At 36.1% G+C, this 17,995-nt stretch overlaps 4 protein-coding genes across 4 annotated transcripts; 1 reads left to right on the top strand and 3 right to left on the bottom strand.

The window, feature by feature from the left end:
• Window positions 1-952: 952 nt before the first annotated feature.
• GCK72_014764 (uncharacterized protein) lies at window positions 953-4,558 on the bottom strand (the record flags this gene model as incomplete). Its single annotated transcript, XM_003108316.2, has 5 exons — window positions 953-1,138; window positions 1,189-1,320; window positions 1,370-1,522; window positions 1,993-2,328; window positions 4,481-4,558. The coding sequence occupies 5 exons, from the start codon at window positions 4,556-4,558 to the stop codon at window positions 953-955; spliced, it is 885 nt and encodes a 294-aa protein (XP_003108364.2).
• Window positions 2,744-4,078, top strand: GCK72_014765 (uncharacterized protein; the record flags this gene model as incomplete). Its single annotated transcript, XM_053730447.1, has 7 exons — window positions 2,744-2,771; window positions 2,817-2,970; window positions 3,057-3,273; window positions 3,323-3,475; window positions 3,521-3,696; window positions 3,746-3,902; window positions 3,950-4,078. 7 exons carry the CDS (start codon window positions 2,744-2,746, stop codon window positions 4,076-4,078), a joined length of 1,014 nt encoding a protein of 337 aa, XP_053585219.1.
• A 9,800-nt stretch (window positions 4,559-14,358) lies between the features above and the next one.
• Window positions 14,359-14,586, bottom strand: GCK72_014763 (uncharacterized protein; the record flags this gene model as incomplete). The annotated part of the gene is made up of 1 exon (XM_053730446.1): window positions 14,359-14,586. The coding sequence occupies one exon, from the start codon at window positions 14,584-14,586 to the stop codon at window positions 14,359-14,361; it is 228 nt and encodes a 75-aa protein (XP_053585218.1).
• Window positions 14,587-15,416: 830 nt separating this feature from the next.
• On the bottom strand, window positions 15,417-16,865 carry GCK72_014762 (uncharacterized protein; the record flags this gene model as incomplete). Its single annotated transcript, XM_053730445.1, has 7 exons — window positions 15,417-15,628; window positions 15,677-15,938; window positions 15,985-16,205; window positions 16,249-16,417; window positions 16,512-16,606; window positions 16,655-16,793; window positions 16,836-16,865. The coding sequence occupies 7 exons, from the start codon at window positions 16,863-16,865 to the stop codon at window positions 15,417-15,419; spliced, it is 1,128 nt and encodes a 375-aa protein (XP_053585217.1).
• Between the last annotated feature and the right edge of the window lie 1,130 nt (window positions 16,866-17,995).

Below are 17,995 nucleotides of genomic sequence, written 5' to 3'. Positions count from 1 at the left end.
CTCGACATTTTTACTCGCTTGAGCTTATTTATTTATGTGTACTCTCTAACCCACTGTTCATTATCTTGTAGTATTTTATATCCCCCTGTCAGATGTTGATTCTCTCAATTTCCTGTCACAAAGTCACTATCTTCTCATCAAAATTCTCCTGTTCATCCTTTTCTTCCCGGTTGGTTGGTAGTTTGTCCCTGTTGGCAAATAGACGCCTCAGAGCTTATACCATTAATTATACGACGGGTACAACTTCCCACAAAATCCCCTTTCAAAATAAACACAGTTTTTCTCGAAAAGTCATAAGTCATATTCATTTTCTATGATATATTCATCCCATCCCTCTTTCTTCTCTTCAGATTACAAATCTCGAGAACTTATCAATCATCCCCTCGTTTTCTATTTTTCAATTGAGAATGTCCCTTCCCTTCTTCTTTGTTTTATTTTCTCTTCTTGTTCATCTTCTCTCTTTTTCATTTTCTTCCCGAGTACATCTTTATGATCTACCCCTTCTCTAGATTTCAGTTGTGATTCGTTTTCATCTGTAAACCACTCGCTCCCCATGTAATAACTGGATAGCTTTGGGTCTTTTTTTCATTTTCTGAACAAAAACTTGAGTTGTTTGCAAACAATATCGCTTTAAATCTTGTTTTCCTTATTCTTTCCAATCATCATTGCCCAAAAATCGCCTTGGTTTGTTAGAAGAGCGCAGCTTTTCAGTCTTTCTCGGCTTTTAAACTCATTTCTCGAAACAAAACGTTTTATTTCCCATGCTAAGGCATTATGCAAGTTTTAATAAACAATCAAAACTAAAACTTTCTTATTTACTGATATTCAGTTCCCAGATTCGAAACTTCCGGCATGCAATTTTCAGTGTGATTTTGGAACAAGAAGAACTTCAAAAAACAAGATTTATTTTGTATGCAAAGGCATTATGCGAATTAAAGAAAAATGAAAATGACTAGGCGGTTGTCTCCTGTAAAGAACTCAGAATGTGATGTAAATTAGTGACGTCACTATCTCGTAAATCGTCTTCTTGATCTCCCAATGAATCTCTCTCTTCTTGCTCTTTTCGCTTCTCGTCATGATGATTGACACGTGGCTTTCGATTCGGATTGGTCAATCGTTTCGCGATGAATCGGAGGATCTGGAATAGTCGAAGTTGGAGAAATCATAACGAAATGGAATTGAACAAACCTGTTTTCTGCTCAAATCACATCTCAATTCGATATCTCTGAGTTCGTCTTCCGTCGGATAATGACTGTCTTTTATCACTTCTTTTATATATTCTCGTTGCCATCCTTTCATTCGAGTTTGCAGTGGAGAATCCTGAAATTCTTTTGTTTTCAAAAATCGAAGGAAAAAGAAGAAAACTCACATTCTTGGGATTTCCAGAATACGGATGAAACTTCTCAGCTGAATGTCCATTCGATAGTTTCAAGTTTTCATGCCATTCATTGTTTGATAAATCGAAATCAACTCCTGATGCCTGGAATCCAAATATTGGTTTCTTTTGTTCGGTTCCGTTATTCTGAAAACAAAAAACACGTGTTAGTCAGGAAGAAGACAATGGACAGAGGACGAGTTGATTATTTGATTATTTTGAGTGCAAAATAGGGATAAGACATCTTATTTCTACCAGTGGGAATAATCAGAGAAAAAGTAACTTCTTTTGGTATTTCATGAGAAGTGACCTTCCACCTGTATTCCCAAAACATGGAATTCTCGAAATGATAAAATAGAAGTTCAAAACAAGAACTCAGTGACCAAACGGCGTTATCAGTTAGCGTGAATTTGGTTGACAAGAAACGAAAATATAATTGAAACAGACAGAATGGCCGCATTTCATTCGAATTATATTTAATGATGAAGTAACTTCATACGGGACAGGAACTCAGAATTAAGAATAAAGAATCACAAAATGAAAGTGTAGTTAATTCAATCAAAACTCATTAATATGATTAGAAACCAAACCGTTCTTTCCCCTTATTTCCAACTCACTTTGGCAAACAAATTCGTCAATAATTCAGCAGGAACACCTCCAGCTGATAGAATATCAGGAGTCGGATTAGAAGATGGAGCTGTTGGAGTCCACGAATCGAAATTCTCCGTTTTGATATTCGGAGTTAGATTCTGACGAGAGATTGATTGAGGTTGAGATCCAGATGATTGGCGGCGTGGCGGAGACGATTTATTGTTTTCAGAATTCGATTCGTCGTCATTTATTGTTTCTTTAACGGAATTTGAAGTTGTTGGTTGATCGTCATTCGGGTCATCTTTCATATTGCATTGAGCCAGTGAAGCAACAAATGAAACGTCTGAATATCCTTTTGCAACCTGAAAATCATAAATTTGAATAAGGATTCTACAGTAACCCTCTTGAAATTGTAACAGAGTTTCATCAAATGTACCTGAAATGAAGCAGCTAGTTTATTGAAATGTTCAACTCATAAAACTTATTTTTAGATCAAATGAAATAAATGCTCCATCGAAAATCGGAAAATTCAGTCATGATTTGTATGTTGGTGTTTCTGTGTGCCCGTATGCCCTATTTTTGACGTTTCTGTTTTTCAATTAATTCTCCGTGAGCTCTTTTTTCTGTTATTTTTAATCCAATTAATTTATTTTCACTAGCCCACGTGTAGATTTTTAACAAAATAACATTTCGTCTCATTTGTCTCTCTCTCTCTCTCTCTCTGTTCACTCATTCCCATATTTTGTTACCGCTGTGAACGGTTCGTATTTGAGAGAAATGGACCAGAAAATGTCTTCGAATAAAAGTGAGTTCTCTTTCTACAGAGTTTCCCATCTGGAACTATTCGCAGAGAATCGAAGTCGGAGCAAAACAATTCGTGAAAAGGAAAAGGAGCAGAGTCAAAAGAATACTGGATTCGATGAACCAACGACTGCTGATAGAAAACGGGAACGGAAACAGGTGATACAACATCTCACTAAGCTTCTGAATCCCTATTTCAGATCGTTAAATTCGTGGCGAGAACATTGGAAAAGGGTCCAACAGGACTGCGCTCTGACTTTGCCACAATGAAAAGATTTAACGATTTCAGTAAAATGAAAGCATTCAAAGAAGCTCAAGAACACGGGAAAAATCGTTATAAAGATGTCGGATGTCTTGATAATAATCGTGTGAAATTGGGTGGAAACTGGCCTCACGAATACATTCATGCGAACTACGTGGCAACTCCGACGAATCCGAAACGTTTTATCTGTACTCAGGCACCTCTTGAGAAGACTTGTGCTGACTTTTGGTACATGTGTTTGCAGGTTTGAGGATTCATTAAATGAATAGAAGAATTAGAGAAAACTGCTTTAGGACCGTGTTGAGACCATCTTCATGTTATGCAACTACACTGAAAAGGGCGCGAAAAAATGCTACGAATATTTGCCAACTGAAGAGAAACAAGACACAATGACATTTAAAGAGAAGGGTCAGAAGGTTACAGTCAAGTTTGAGTCGTCGAGTTCGGTTCGTATTGGTTTCTGAATCTACGACTGTCAACTGGAATTTCAGATCAAATTTCGTGAAAGCAGCAGTGCGAAGGTTACCAAAACAATGTTGACAATTGAAGGAGCCGGTTGCGAAAAATTGAAAACAACTCATTATCACTGGATCGACTGGCCAGATCGTGGAGTTCCGACAGCTGATAATGCCATTTTGGAATTATTGGAAAAGGCGAGAGTGTCCAAGTAAACGGATTCATTTTTGGTTACTGTTTCATAATTTGATCTATTTCAGAGGACCAATAGTTGTTCATTGTTCTGCTGGAATCGGTCGCACCGGATCAGTTGTAATGATTGAATACGTGATGGATCAGTTGATAAATGGACAGACAATCGAAGAAAGCGACAAGATTCTTCAGAAGATTCGTGAGCAACGAAACAATTCTGTTCAGGTATAACTATAATTTTATTTCAAAAATACATCACACACTCTTTTAAGACAGATCATCAATACCTATTCGTCCATCAAGTAATGCTGAATTTCTTTGAGAAACGTGGATTATTGGATGAGACTACGATGGGATTCCACAAAGATTTCACTGATCAATACAGCAAATGCGTTCTCTAGAAAACTCTTAATTTTTCTTTTTCTCAACCAATGGGATGACCTCAATAAACCATGATCCGCTTCATTTTGTAGTTGTTTCAGAAAGATATCATGGAGTGATAGTTATAGTTTATTTAAAACAAACACATAATTTCAATTTTGAACTTTTAAATTTAATTGAGAAATTCTTTCTGAATAGATGCACCTGCTCAAAGTGAGAGGCCTCGATACCCTAGGTTTATTCCAAACATTCTTCGAAGCTTGAGACTTTCTGGAAATCCTAGAACCCTATTTCTACGAAAAACGTTATTTTAGATACAGTATTTTTCAACTTTCTTTCTTTGACACTCCCAAATTTCCCACATATTTTAAGATGTTAATATGACACCACTTGCAAGAGGAAAATAAACGTGCAAAACTCACAATAAGAGAGAAGAAATCGACGACGGAATTCTCTGGTATCCTGACAACTGCATATTTGTACTTTGTGTCTGATGACATTCTGAAAAAAGAAGATATTTAAGAAGTGGTATATTTGAGTAAAAAGAATGCAAAAATGGGCAGCGAGAATTGATAGGGAAGCAGGTGAAGGTAGATAAGCAAATAAGCGAGTTTATTGGTTTAATTTAGGAAAAAGTGATAATGATTAGTGTTGATCAGTTGGCAGCAAATAGGGAAGGTAAGGGAGAGAAATACGCTTAACTTCTTTGTTTAAGGTCAATGAGAGACAATGAAGGTCAAGAAGAGTACTGTAGGTTACGGTAGTAGTTTGGAAGAAGTACTAAATGGTTTGTGATAAGAATTAAGGTCTTATTCATTATCGACATTTTTGTCCAATTTGTGAGAGGGCATTAAATAGAATTAGTTGTTGGAAACGACTCTATTGGAGAGTGAGACGACGCAGAGGAAAGACACTAATACAACAAACCAATGATTTTTTATTTCTATTTCACAGTTTGACTACTAACACATTGGATGATGATGTTGGGTTGTGATGGAGGCGAAGGAAGGTAGAACTTTTTATTTGGGAAGAGAGTGGAAAGAGTGGAATAGAGTTATGAACATGTTTGCTGGAATTGAGAGACATTGAACAGAAATATGAATTCGAATTCATGAGATTCTAGAATTTCTCGAGACTATTTTCAAAAAAAGAGTGTTTTGGGAGAGATCTATAATTGACTGGGATACTGTATTTCCTATTTCAGTAATCCAATTACTGGGAAGGGCACTCGTGCTAGAATACAATCATAAGAAAGGGAAAAACAGAAAAAGGGATTTGAGAAATCTTAATTTTCAGAGAGTCATACAATCTAGTCTGGCGTGACTTTTGCGCGTTCTGAAATGAGATTCAAATTTAATCATTACCTAGTAAGCTATCAATGAGTTTAAGTTTTAAGAATGAGCTTATAAGGCTGGTTTGTGGAGAATCTGAATCTTTGAGTTGTCGCTTGCTCAATAGCAGAATGAATCAAGCTTTGAGACTTGAAAGTGAAAATCCCTACTAAGATTTCAGAAACCCCAAGACTTCCAACCATAAAAGTTTCAGCTAAACTTATATGATAACCTAGAGACTTCAATAATAATGTCATCACTCAGTCATGATTCAATCCGAACCACTTAAAAAGAGAAGAGCTGATGTTCCCCATTCGTTCATAATGCCTGAAACAAAAAAAGAGCCCGCTGTGGGTACGGTACCAAATGTGTGTAAGCGTGTCATCTAAACAAGGAAAAGTTTGAATACGATCGAATCGTTTTTTGTGTTATGCAAAGGAGAGAAAAGAAGAGAAAAGACAACAATTGGGTGGGGGTGAATAGGAGAAAAGAGTGAGATGAGAACAGGCAAAGAATACTAATTTTGGATGGTAGGAAGGAGAGAAAGGAGAAGAAAAGAAGAAAAAGAGCTGTTCGTTTTGAATCAAAAAATGGGTGTCTTCTGCCTCGACAAACAGTATGAAATGACATTCGAATGGTACTTGATATGGCAATGAAATGAGTTTATGAAGTGAGTTGATCTCAAATGAGAGTAGAGTTCTAGTGAGAGAGAGAAGGCCTTCAAAAAGTCCTTTTTCTCTCCGTTTATGTTGAAAATGATACCACCACTGGAGCATTTTCAAAGAGCACTCAAGACTGAGAGCTAGAGACTCAGACATAGTCACTTTAAAGAAACTAAAAGTGCTTTAGTTGGGAGAACTTAGTTAATGAGAGGGAGAGAGAGAGCTCGATGGCTTGGTTCGTGTTAGATGATAGCTGGGACTGGACTCTGTTTTTTTTCTTCAAGTGAATTCTTGGGTTTTCGTTTACAAGTGTAGGATTGTGAAAGTTAAAATTCAAAATTTTGAATCTTCATTTTGAAAACCTAGTGGGTTTACTCGGTTCTTACAACTGCGCTAAACCGAAATTCGGTGAGGAAGTCGTGGCGAGTGGAGTGACATTAGAGCAATGTTACAAAAACCGAAATTGGGTCCTGGGAACATTACCTTCAAAGTCGAGGATCTAAAATATGTGCCTCCACTTTTCAGATTGTTCCGAACTCAATCAAAAATGTTTTTAAACTTCAAAAGCCCTAAAAGAGAACGAACCGCCATCTCGGCTCTCTGTACACTTCCATTTTGACACTAAACCATTGAGAGAGTGAAAAAAGAGAAAAGAATATAACGTTCACAATATCAAAAAAGTACAAAGGAGAGAGAGAGAGAGAAGAGGAAACATCCTAAACACGGTGTTTTGTCATATATTTCTCTTCTTTTCGTTACTAGGAATCCCTCTTTATGCGACCATAAACATGCGTACTGTACGTACGCATCTTTCCCTTCGTTTGCCTCTCTTAACTGTTTTTTTGGTTGGTTGCAAAGAGAAAAGAAGAAGAAGAAGCACGAGGAGGTGATCATTATGATATTTGATGGAAAAGAGAAAGGAAAGAGAGAATTGTTTAGGTTAGCGATGGATAGGAATAATGTTTATTGAGGTGAAGGTATCTTTTTACAATAAAAGCAGGTCGAGAGGTGAGTAGAGTTGACACAATCTTAGTGAATTGAGCAGATTAAAAAGGTTAAAAACTGAAAACTTTTTTAAAAAACTTTCTGGATGAAAACGGCGAACTTCGAAAGTGTTTGAGGCCGCAAATTTCCGTATATCTTCAAATTATTGTAGAACACAGAGAGCTATCCAATAGCTTCAATTTTGTAGTTTTCAACTTTATTGTAAGTTCTCTCGAGATCTCTCTGGGCAGTCACATTCAATTGAAGGAATCACTGTAGGAATTTGTTGGAGGAATGCTATGGGCAGTAGTGAGGACAGTTTTTCACTACAAAAAAGAAGTTCTAGGTTTGATCTAGACTCTCAATAGAAATTAAAAGAGATAGACAACCTATGCTGTCAGGATACAGTCTCAAAGTCAGCAGTTATTCCTTTGAAATTGGTAACTTTCTAGGACATGTCTTTCAGAACTGATTGAAAACGTCTCTTTACTTACTAGTTCATTGGGACCACAACCCGCTTTTGTTTAGATGGCGGGGCCTGAAATTCGAGTCAAATTTCTTTTTGGCAAAATGTTTTCTACTGGAAATCTATAAATCTAGGGGGAGGTTAGTAATATCAAGAACTTAGTTTCATGTACTCTGATTCTGAAATAACATTTATTACTCTGCCTGACTTTTGAGTTGATAAAATTATGATTAATCACTAGTAGTGCACTTTTTTTCTAACTTGAATTAGGCTACCCAATACAATTTCTGAGAAAGGTAAAATTAAGATTTACGAGTTTCGAGAAAGATGGAACTAAAGTATTCAAACACTTTGGAGATGTGGTCTTGAGATTTAAATTTAGAGTGAGAATTCGAGAAACTGGGGGATATTTTCATATGAATAATTGATGGAATCGAGAATGAATCTCGAATCTCCGAAGATTCCGAAATAGAAGATTTTGAGAATGTTTAGCAGCGAAAGGAGACGTTTTCAGAACAGTACAAACTATAGAAAAAGAAGGAAGTGAAGATAGAGAGAGACTTCTTTTCTCTTCTTTCCTCCCACTTTTCAACACTAAAACGTTAGAGTAGTGGCCACCATAACACTCTCAACGAGTATTTATTCGAACAACGAAGAGGTGGTAGTGGTTGGGGTCCAGTCCATCGTCAACGTCGTTGTAGAAGAAAGAAGAAGAAGTGAGAGAAGGAAGGTCTCTAAGTCTCTCTATTGCCATTCGACTGGTAACGACAGCAGTTTAGAAGGGGCTTTAAAATGTTTGGGACGCCGGGGGGACGACTATTTTGGGGAAGAAGTAGAGGAGAGTAAAAGTAGGCGTTGGAAGAGGAGAGTGGATGAGGATATGAAGGATATGAAGGAACACTCTTAACTAATTAGAAATATATGACCATGGATTATATGGAAGTACTTTTTCTATGTTTAGAGAGAATCACCACAAAAGCTCAAGAAAGGGGCGGGGTTGGGCATGGCGTCTTTTTCGAAGCCTGATAGGGTAATTCCAGGTGTTTCGAATTGGTTGAGAAGTAGAAAGAAACTAGATTCTCTAAAAAGGAAACTGGTATTCTGATACTGTACAACTGAACATCTGAAAGCTGAAAAAGAAGCTAATGGTAAGTTGAGTTATTTAATCCGGTTTCAGAGAGATTACAGTAATCGTAAAATTTTTTACAAGTACGGAAAAACCAACAAAAAAAAATGTACAGTAAAGCATTTCCGGCTTATCTTTGAGGAAGTCATTACTGTAAGAGCCTATCCCTGAGCCTATCCCCCGAATACCCAAAGTCTTATGAACTTCACTTCTTTATTCGGGAAACCCAACCATAAAGTGTGTGTGTGTGTGCCACCAAAACTTAATGGTCTCCCCTTTCTTATTCTTAAAAAAAGTTTGCAGAGAAAGAAAAAAGAGTGGAAAGAGCATAAGTGAAATGGGGTTACCCAGTTTTGAAAGTTTAGTTGTTTAGTACATTGAATGACACTAGTTGAAGGGGAAAAAGGAATACAGTTGGAGGGGAAAGAGAAGGGACGATCGGGATTACGAACAAGGATTAGGGGAGACAAATGAAGAGAGAAAAGGAAGGAGAGGACAGTAATAGTACAGTAAGGATTGGATGAAGAGAAGGATTGGAAGGCCATTTATGAACAGTATGAAGACCTTATGAGTGGAAAAGATAGGAGAATAACGGGGGAGAATAGATTAGGAAAGTGAGGAGAGTGGTTGCTATGGAGTACATATTCAGCCGGTTTTAAATTAAGTTAGGGTAGAGAGAGTGAGACTTGATTAGGGACTTATAAGGGGCTGTTGCAGAAAAATTGTGATGTCAGATTCAATTTTCAGAGATTTCAGACTCCGAGAGCGGATCCAGGATGAGTTGATTCAATTCTAACCAAAATGAATACCGTATTTTCTCTAATTGACCGGCAGTCTCTAATTAGCTGACAGTAAAGTTTTTATAGTACAAAGCTGAGATCAAGACTGAAATGAGCACACATTTCTTCTGCAGAAACACCAAATTCTCACCATAATAATACGTTTCAGCGTAAAAAAAACGATATTTGGGTCAATCTTTCCAAAAAATCATTAAAAAACAGCATTTTCAGAAAAATTTAGAGAAATTTGGTCATTTTGTGGTTGGTCCTGCCGTTGATCTGGAAGACATGAAGACACAAAATGTTGATGGTTCCAACAAAAAAGAGATGTCGGACACCAATCACTAAGTCCCACCCTCTCGTTATTTTGACGTTGGCAAACTATGAAGACGTTGTTAGTTATTTACAGATGCTAACTTTTTGGAGTAGCACTCTCTCTAATCGAAAATATGTGTAAACATTTTTGTGTAGAAGATCATGAAAGATACGCAAACTATTTCAGATACTGTTTTTTCAAGAAGCTAGAAGTCTTGAAGAAAGTGAGAGTAAGTTTCCTGATCATCAAAACATGTTTCCAGAAGTCAGTTCAGTAATCCAAGTACCGTACTCCCTTCCTCTTAAATATCAGTTGATTTCTAAAAGACTTACCAATGCTTTAGATATGTAGCTGATAAGTCTTTTTGAATACTTGGAAAACTACGTCAATAGAAGATTTCTATGAGAATCACATTTCTCAGAAAGAAATCCACTCACACTTTATTGGATGGTACCGTACCCATGGTTTTCACCTAACTTCGTTTCTTCCTTTCCCTGTTGTTTTTCATCTCCAAAATATGATACAACTTTATTAAAACTCGTCTAAATGACAAACAGTAAACCGATTCTAAACTAAGGACCCGCCCGCATAAACTACACAGATAATCCGGATAAGACAAAAAAGAAGATGCTTTTTCTAGATTTCCAACATTCAAAATTTCCTCCACCCTCTTCTTCTATCCTCTTCAACATCAAAGATTTAAAAGAATCAGTTTTGAAAGCATCTTATATCAATGGGAAGGAGGTTTTGCACATTATTTTCCGCTTATTCGGACACTAAAAGATCAACGAAAATAGACCGAAATGAGAGTAATTTAATAAGGACACTACATAGAAAAGGGGAAAAAGAGAAAAAAATTGCATTCCTTATTCTATTCTAACTTCTTCTCATTTCCCGGTTTCTCACATTTATATACAGAGAGAAGACCTAAACGGGTTAAATTCATTGGAATTGGAAGAGAATAGTTGGAGGGAAAAATTAAGAGTTTGAAGGGAAAGTTTTCGAAATAAATGGGAAGACAAATACTGAAATAGGGGTTTCTGAAATACTGACATGGAAAAGGGATACGGGGCAGTTTTTGGGAATACTCCGAATTGAGAAATCACTGAATTCGAGATTCGAAAATCTGATAACTGTGAACATTTTTAAAGAAATATTAGGATCGAAATCAGACTCTCCGTTACTTTAGATTCACAGCCGTATCGGTTTTGCCTAACGTCTCCAATGTCCACCAATACTAGTGAGACTATTTCAGGATGAAGATAAGTCGAAATGTTTCAAAAGAGTTGAACTCTCCCAATAAAAAGAGTACTCAAGGACCCAGAAGTTGTCTATATGACCAAGTGGCCCCCTGGAGGCAACACTAATCTCTAAGATATATAACGAGTGCCGTGAAAAAGAAGAAAGAAAAGAGTTTCTTCTTTTTCTTCCTCTCCTGCGATTAAAGGTGTGGGTGGTAGTAGGCTCCCGCGTGCTCCACCTAGTGCACTTTGGAATTGATGAGTGAAAAGACGAAGAGACTTCTCAATTGACAGAGGGAATGTTAAACTATCACCTTCTTGTTTCTTCTTCCAACTCATCCGTTTCATTTCGAGAGTTTACGAGAAGTCTCATTGTGATCAGCTGATTATATCATTCCACACACACAGAATTCATCCATGATCTTTCTTTTTTTCTTCTTTCTAATCTTTATTTACTATTTTTTACGTTGAAGGATTGAAAGATGGAAAATTGAAAGTAAATGGGTTGTTTTTGGAGAAAAGAACAATTCTATGGAATTAAGTGAAAAATGAAAAAGGATTTAAGATTTACTCATATTGAAATGAGTTTTTATCGTAAAAGCTTAAATTTGAGTAACAAGAAAGATAAGAAAGTGTGAAAGGAAGGTATCTGGATAAGATTTGGCAATGCTTTGCAGAGATACCCGAATCACATACATTTTCATAAATGTGATAGCTTTTCTGTACGGATATTCAATAACCTCGGGGAAAACTTTGGCAGGTAATATTTCTTTACGGTACACTCATACCCAGGCATAGTCAACTACAAAATTGAAGCTCTAGGCTTCATCTACAACTTTTGAGAAATTTGAGACTCTCGAACAATCTTTGACACAGTGACACACTCTCAAATTTTGTAATTTTTCAACATTTCTTAGCCGCTTTCTTAGCACTTGATTATTTTGACATTCCGTTTTTTAAATTTTTTCTTTAAGCATTTCAAAAAAAGTTCAAAGTCTTGAATTTGATAAGTCTCCAGATATCTACATCATTCCGAATCTGCCCAAACCACAGCTCGATTAATGAATGAAAACTCAGTGAGCACCACTCATCTCTAATTGAAAAACAAGTAAGACCTTGAAAACTAAAACTGAATATTTCCTTATGCTCTCCCTCTCTCTTTTCTGTTCCGTAAGCCTTCCTTAAGCGGCTTCCCTTTAGTTAAGGGGGAGATTTGGTTTTGTCGTTTAGGCGAAATTGCTCCAAAAGAATAAGTTGGCAAATGGGAAATTGGAAGGAAGTAAACAAGGAAAAGAAGGACACCTGAACGGGATGATAAGGGAGAAATTAGAAACTCAGAAGATCAGTTTCTTCTTTTCAGATGGAATACTCTAAATCGATTGAAACCTAAAGTCAGAAAGAATGCTTAAATACAACTAGTCTCTTTTGAAGAAGCAGAAGAAGAAGAAGAGAACCACAAAAGACATAACATGAGATACATTTCCAAAAAATATATAGCTGAAGTCAGAAAATTGAGAGTTTCGTTCGGTCATAAGCCAGAAAAGTGGAGGAATAGAGGACGAATAATGGGACATCTTCCTCTCGTTCACACACTTTGGAAGAGAGATCGAATTGTTTCTTTTTTGGGTTTCAAAGGAAACGACTTTTGGAGAATTTCTAAAAATTTATTTGGATTGTTCCTGTCTTGATATTCTGGAAACTGACTTGAGAGATAAGGTTATTCTGAAACGAAGTGATCTGGAAAACTTCTAGAAGATGCATTTTAAAACTATTTTCACACCTCATCAAGAAATATATGGAAATCAACCGAAACTGAGATCTGAGAGTCTTGTAACTTTTCTCGTTTTGGTAGTGAGAAAGTGTTGAAAGTCCGTTGAAATTCTTCGAAAAGATAGTTATATTGTATGCTCTTCATGAGAAAATGGAAAGTTTGGATGAATACGAAATTAATAAAAAAAGAAGGAAGAAAAGGAAGAACAGTTCAACACATGGAGATGACCTTCTTCTTTTTCTTCTTTTCCAATTTCTTGTTCAGAAGAAACGATAGCAGCATTAGATAAGCGTTCGTTTGCCACCTTGTCCTTCTTTTTTCCGAAGGAATGTCTCTGATCTTTTTCAGAATAAAGACTACAGATGCTATAGATATAATTTCACACCTTTTCATACATATAATTATTAGCAAAAGCAAAAAATTGGTTTTTAAAAAACAAAAAAGTTGATCTTCTAAAGTTACACTACGATTCGTCAGTGGAGGAAACATGTAATTTTCTTTACTATTCAAGATGTGTTACCATTCGGAATTAAAGAATTAATAAGAGAGAAAAGGAATATAGTTTTACATCTGCAGAAGAATGGGAGCTAGGATTTGAGTTGGACATATTGAGACCCTAAAAATAAGGAAACCTCCTTAATAATTCGTTAGAAAATCGATGGTTAGTGTATATAAGAGATAGAATAAGGAGACTGACCTTTTCCTCCTCTTTCCCTCACTAAACCCATCTTCTCCTTAGTGCTTGCTTGCCTAAGACACACTAAATAAATCTCTTAAGTGGAGAGACACAGACAAATGTATTAGAGGAAAGAAGAAGAAGAACGTTAGGGTCGACAAGGGACTTGGGAATCACATTATTCGAGGGAAAAAAGAGAGAAGGAAGAGGGCATGGATAGGTGTATAGATTTCTAGATGTAAAATAATTGAAATTGATTATCAACTGGGAATCATCTTAAAGAGAGAAGATAAAGAGATTGGGAAGGTAGAGAGTTGAAAGTTACAGATAGGAACAGGGAAGGATGGCAACGGTAATGATAAAATCCTTTGGAGCTTTTCACTTTGACAACCTGTAACTTTTCCGAAACTGTGTTTCATCTTTCAGAATTCAGTTGCTGTTAGGTATTTCTGAAAATCTACAGTTGAATTAACTGGAAAAGAATATCTAGAACATCAAAATTTTAAAAACGAGAAAGTTGTACGTCTAAACCCGGATCATTTTGGAACTAGGCTTAATGAAATGAGATCCAGAATTCCAACAGTGATAACTTTTCCTGAAAATGTTTCCGTAAAAATCGAAACATACGGTTGCCATCATCTTGAAACTTTTTCTTTTTCTTCACAAATCCAATAGCTTTTACTACGAGATTATTGATTGTTTGAGGAATTATCCTCTTTCAGAGAAATAACGAGATACTTTTTTTTCCAGTTTCACACTCCCACTCAAAACAGAAATTCATTGAAACAAAGATCATCATTACCGTAATACTTAGAGAAATGTCTATTCCCGACTTTGAAGGGACAAAGGGATCTAAATGAATACAAAATATCTTTCCTCGGTTATCTGTCACAGCAACAAGCTTCATGGAAGAGTGATAGAGTGAAAACGATAAATTCGAAGCGAAACTCACAATTTCTGTACCATTTTCATGATTCCATGTGTCGTTGGAAGAAGAAATTTGGAAGCAGGCGACGGAGCAATTCCCAATTTCCACGCATTCGCCAATGTTTGAGAAGTCAATGAAGGAGTTGAAGTAGATGGAATAACAGGCGAAGAAATGGTCACTGTTGGAATGGGAAGCGTCATTTGAGTAGTAGTTGTAACTGGGTTGATTGGATAGGGAAGCGGTAGCATTTTTCTAAATTCGACACTCCAATCGTTTTCTCTTTTATTCCATTTTCCCTTAACTCCGCCTCTTCGAAATCGACTACGGTAATCCCAAAATATTGTTCCTTATCTCCCACTTTTTGTTCCATTGATAACCGAATTTTCGACGTAATCCCGTAGAATTCCCGTTTTTCTCTTCTTAAATTCACTATGAGTATGCGCATAAATATCATTCGAAATACGTACTCCATTTTTCAAAATAATAAGTTAATCCTCTGTCTTTCACTCATTCTTTATCATAAAGAATATCTCGAATTCACGCTACTAATCTGTCTATTTCAGTTGAATTCCTCAAAAAAATGGAAATGATGATCTTAGAATTTCATGGATCAAAACGGTCAAGTTCAGACACGAAAATGCACTTTTTGGGCTCAAATTCATTGATTGCAACAAGAGAAAGTTAGATTCCTGTTTGAACTTTTCTGATTCTATTCATCTGAATACTTTCAGTTGATTCTAGTTTATTAGTAAAATGAGAACTTACTGGCACGTCTTCGGTGAATTTTCAAAGTTAAGGCATACTGTAAATACCGTAGTAAAGAAAATGGTGGTCTGCCACTGTTGTTAACACTGTTATTCTATAAAATTTAAAATCAATGGGTTTCTCTTTTCCATCTCCATTAATTGAGTCGATGTAGCCAAAGTAATCCTACTGTAATTTGAATTAAAAATATAAGTTTGCTTGGAACGAAAATCTAAAACTGCTCGAAAATCGGAAAAATTCATTATTATTGGAATTTGGACATATTGAAACGTAAATAACTATACAGAGAAGTTATTTTTCATTCGATAAAAAATCAATTTGATCCAAGATCATCATTATGAGAACTCTTATTTTCAGCCATCTTTGAAACTTCTGGTTTCTTTTCTTCCTGAGTTTTCTCGTCTGCTTTCTCCATTTCCTTGAAATTGTAATCTGGTTTTCTTCTACCTCTCACTAACATGAACGCGGAAAATCCAGGAAATGCAACGAATAAAATGATACCAATGATTCCCATAACGAGAGACGCTGAAACAATTTCAATTCGTATATTTTCCGTCTTCTCTGAAACCTAACCCTCTTCTCCAAATGCCTCTTCTTGCCAATCAATGTAATCATTTTTATAATCTTTCATCTTCTGTTGCACATCCATTTTCTCTTTTTCCAATTCTGCTTCTTTCGTGGCTTCAGCATCTGAATCAAGGTTAACATAAGATATCCAAATTGATTCCAATGTATCGTTTCTGAATTTAATTTCCATCGATTTTCCAGGAGAAGAATAATTATGATTATTCGCAGTTAAAACACAATTGATCGGCGGTTTCGAGGAACATTCAGCCTGAATTTCAAGGGGGATTACTGATAAGTACGGGTGCAAAACCTACAGTATCTAACAATGGAAAATGAATACTCTGCATTGAATTAGAGACTATTCGAATGCTTGGAAATTCTTTATTTTCCTCATGTCGACCAACTTGTTCTAATTTATCGAAAGATAATGATTGATCCAATTGAACACTTTCAATAATCAATCGACGACCAATCTTTGTTATTTCTTTCAGCTTACTGAAGTCGGGTTGCTTCTCTGTTGCAAAACGACCTCGACCTGAATTATTGTAATAAATACAATAATGAAGAAAAGTACAAACTAAATCCAGTGATAATAAGATTCCCATGCAATTCAGCACAATCGAATCGATTGAATTCGTCGAGACTATCAGTTGTATTGATCACAATATCTTGTAAGCATCCATAGTGAAGAACAGTTTCACATACTACTGATTCGTTAACACGCGTTGGTGTCCAATTGGGCCCACCCTAAAACTCATAAAACAATGTTCAAAGTTTTGCAAAATACCTTATCATCGAATTTCAGAAAAGCAGGCTGGTTTGCTTCGAAAGCCTTTTTCACTTCATCACTAATTATTTTTGGGAAATCGATTTGCTTTCCCAAGTTGAAAACTGTGAATTCTCCATCGACTTTAACCATTTTCAAAGCAGATAATGCTGAAATTGAAAAAGATAGGAACATGAAAACTGAACAGAACTGATGACCTGCGCTGTTCCTCCAAATATTCGAAATAATTCCGCCCTTTGCCCAACACTCGCGTCGACTAGTTACATTATTTTCAAATTCTGAAATTCCATTATCCAGAGCTATCGTTGACTGAACGAATATGAAGATGGAGCATAACTGAAATCAGAGTGAAATTTCTTGTTTTCCCAATGAACATACCAAAACGAAACAATTCATTTTGAATTGCATTGTTATGAAAACCTAGAGTTGTTTAGAGAGAAAAGGAAATGATTTCTCTGTTGTTTTTTTACGAAAATAAACGTGGATTTTTGATTTCTTCTGAAAGTTAGAGTCCACGTTGAATGTGATTACTGTAGTAGACCGAAATAGTCTTACAGAAGAAGCGTTCCAATTACCCAAAAACACCATCCGATTTAAAGCAGCACCCCAAGAAACCTATTTAAATTTTGTCATACGAAAAACGTCTACATCCCTTATTTGTTTTTTGTCTTACGTGATTTCTAGAACACTCATTGAACAGTTTCAGTAAACACCCCTCTTCTTCTTCTTCTTCTTCTTCTTCTTCTTCTTCTCTATAATTAATAAACACAAAATTCATTTTTCTGACGTCTTCAATAATTGTTTTGTCTGTCTTTGACTTCTGTATTCTTTATGATTTCATACTCTCAAAAGAGTCGTCGTTGATCTTTCAAAGGTCATCTGATCGTCTTCTCTGTTTACTCTCCACCTCCCATCCACCAGCTGATCTGTTATTTCAGTCTTTCGGTCTTTTACAGACATTCTCTCAGCTAACAAACGTCAAAGTGTTAAAAGACGATTTCCTTCCGAACGGTCTCCAACGACGTCATCGGTCGTCTGTGTCTCCGAATCTTTCACCGAGACGACATTTAAAAGGAAAGATAAATTGAAGAGAATAGTTAGTTGCAGACAACTTTCGAACATGAAATCATATACTTTTGTTGTGATTTTTATTGGCTTCTTCTTCTTCATTCAAGGTTAGTTATGTTTATAAGTATAGGGAGTGAGGAGAGTGCTGTGAACTAGAGATACTTTGATTTTAAAAGATGATGGACACATCACATTATAGAAACCTTCTAGTATCTCACGAAGTAGTCTAAGTTTCTGATGCGAAAATGGGGCTCTGTCAAATCAAAATTGACTGAAACTGAAACTTTTTTGAATCAAAAATGAATTATGATTCTGACTTTTTCGAGTATTTCTGGTTTTTCAAAAACTAAAATTTCACAGAATCTAGATATTCTATTGGGTAAATGGATAGGAGTCTGTTCAACGATATTCTTCTCTAGAATACGAATTGAGTCGCAGGATTTTACGCGATTTTTAAAGATTGGAGTGAG

This window comes from Caenorhabditis remanei, chromosome IV (assembly GCF_010183535.1).
Source record: "Caenorhabditis remanei strain PX506 chromosome IV, whole genome shotgun sequence".
Classification (NCBI taxonomy): domain Eukaryota; kingdom Metazoa; phylum Nematoda; class Chromadorea; order Rhabditida; family Rhabditidae; genus Caenorhabditis; species Caenorhabditis remanei.
Note: the sequence above shows the minus strand (reverse complement) of the source record. Positions and strands in the feature narration are given on the sequence as shown.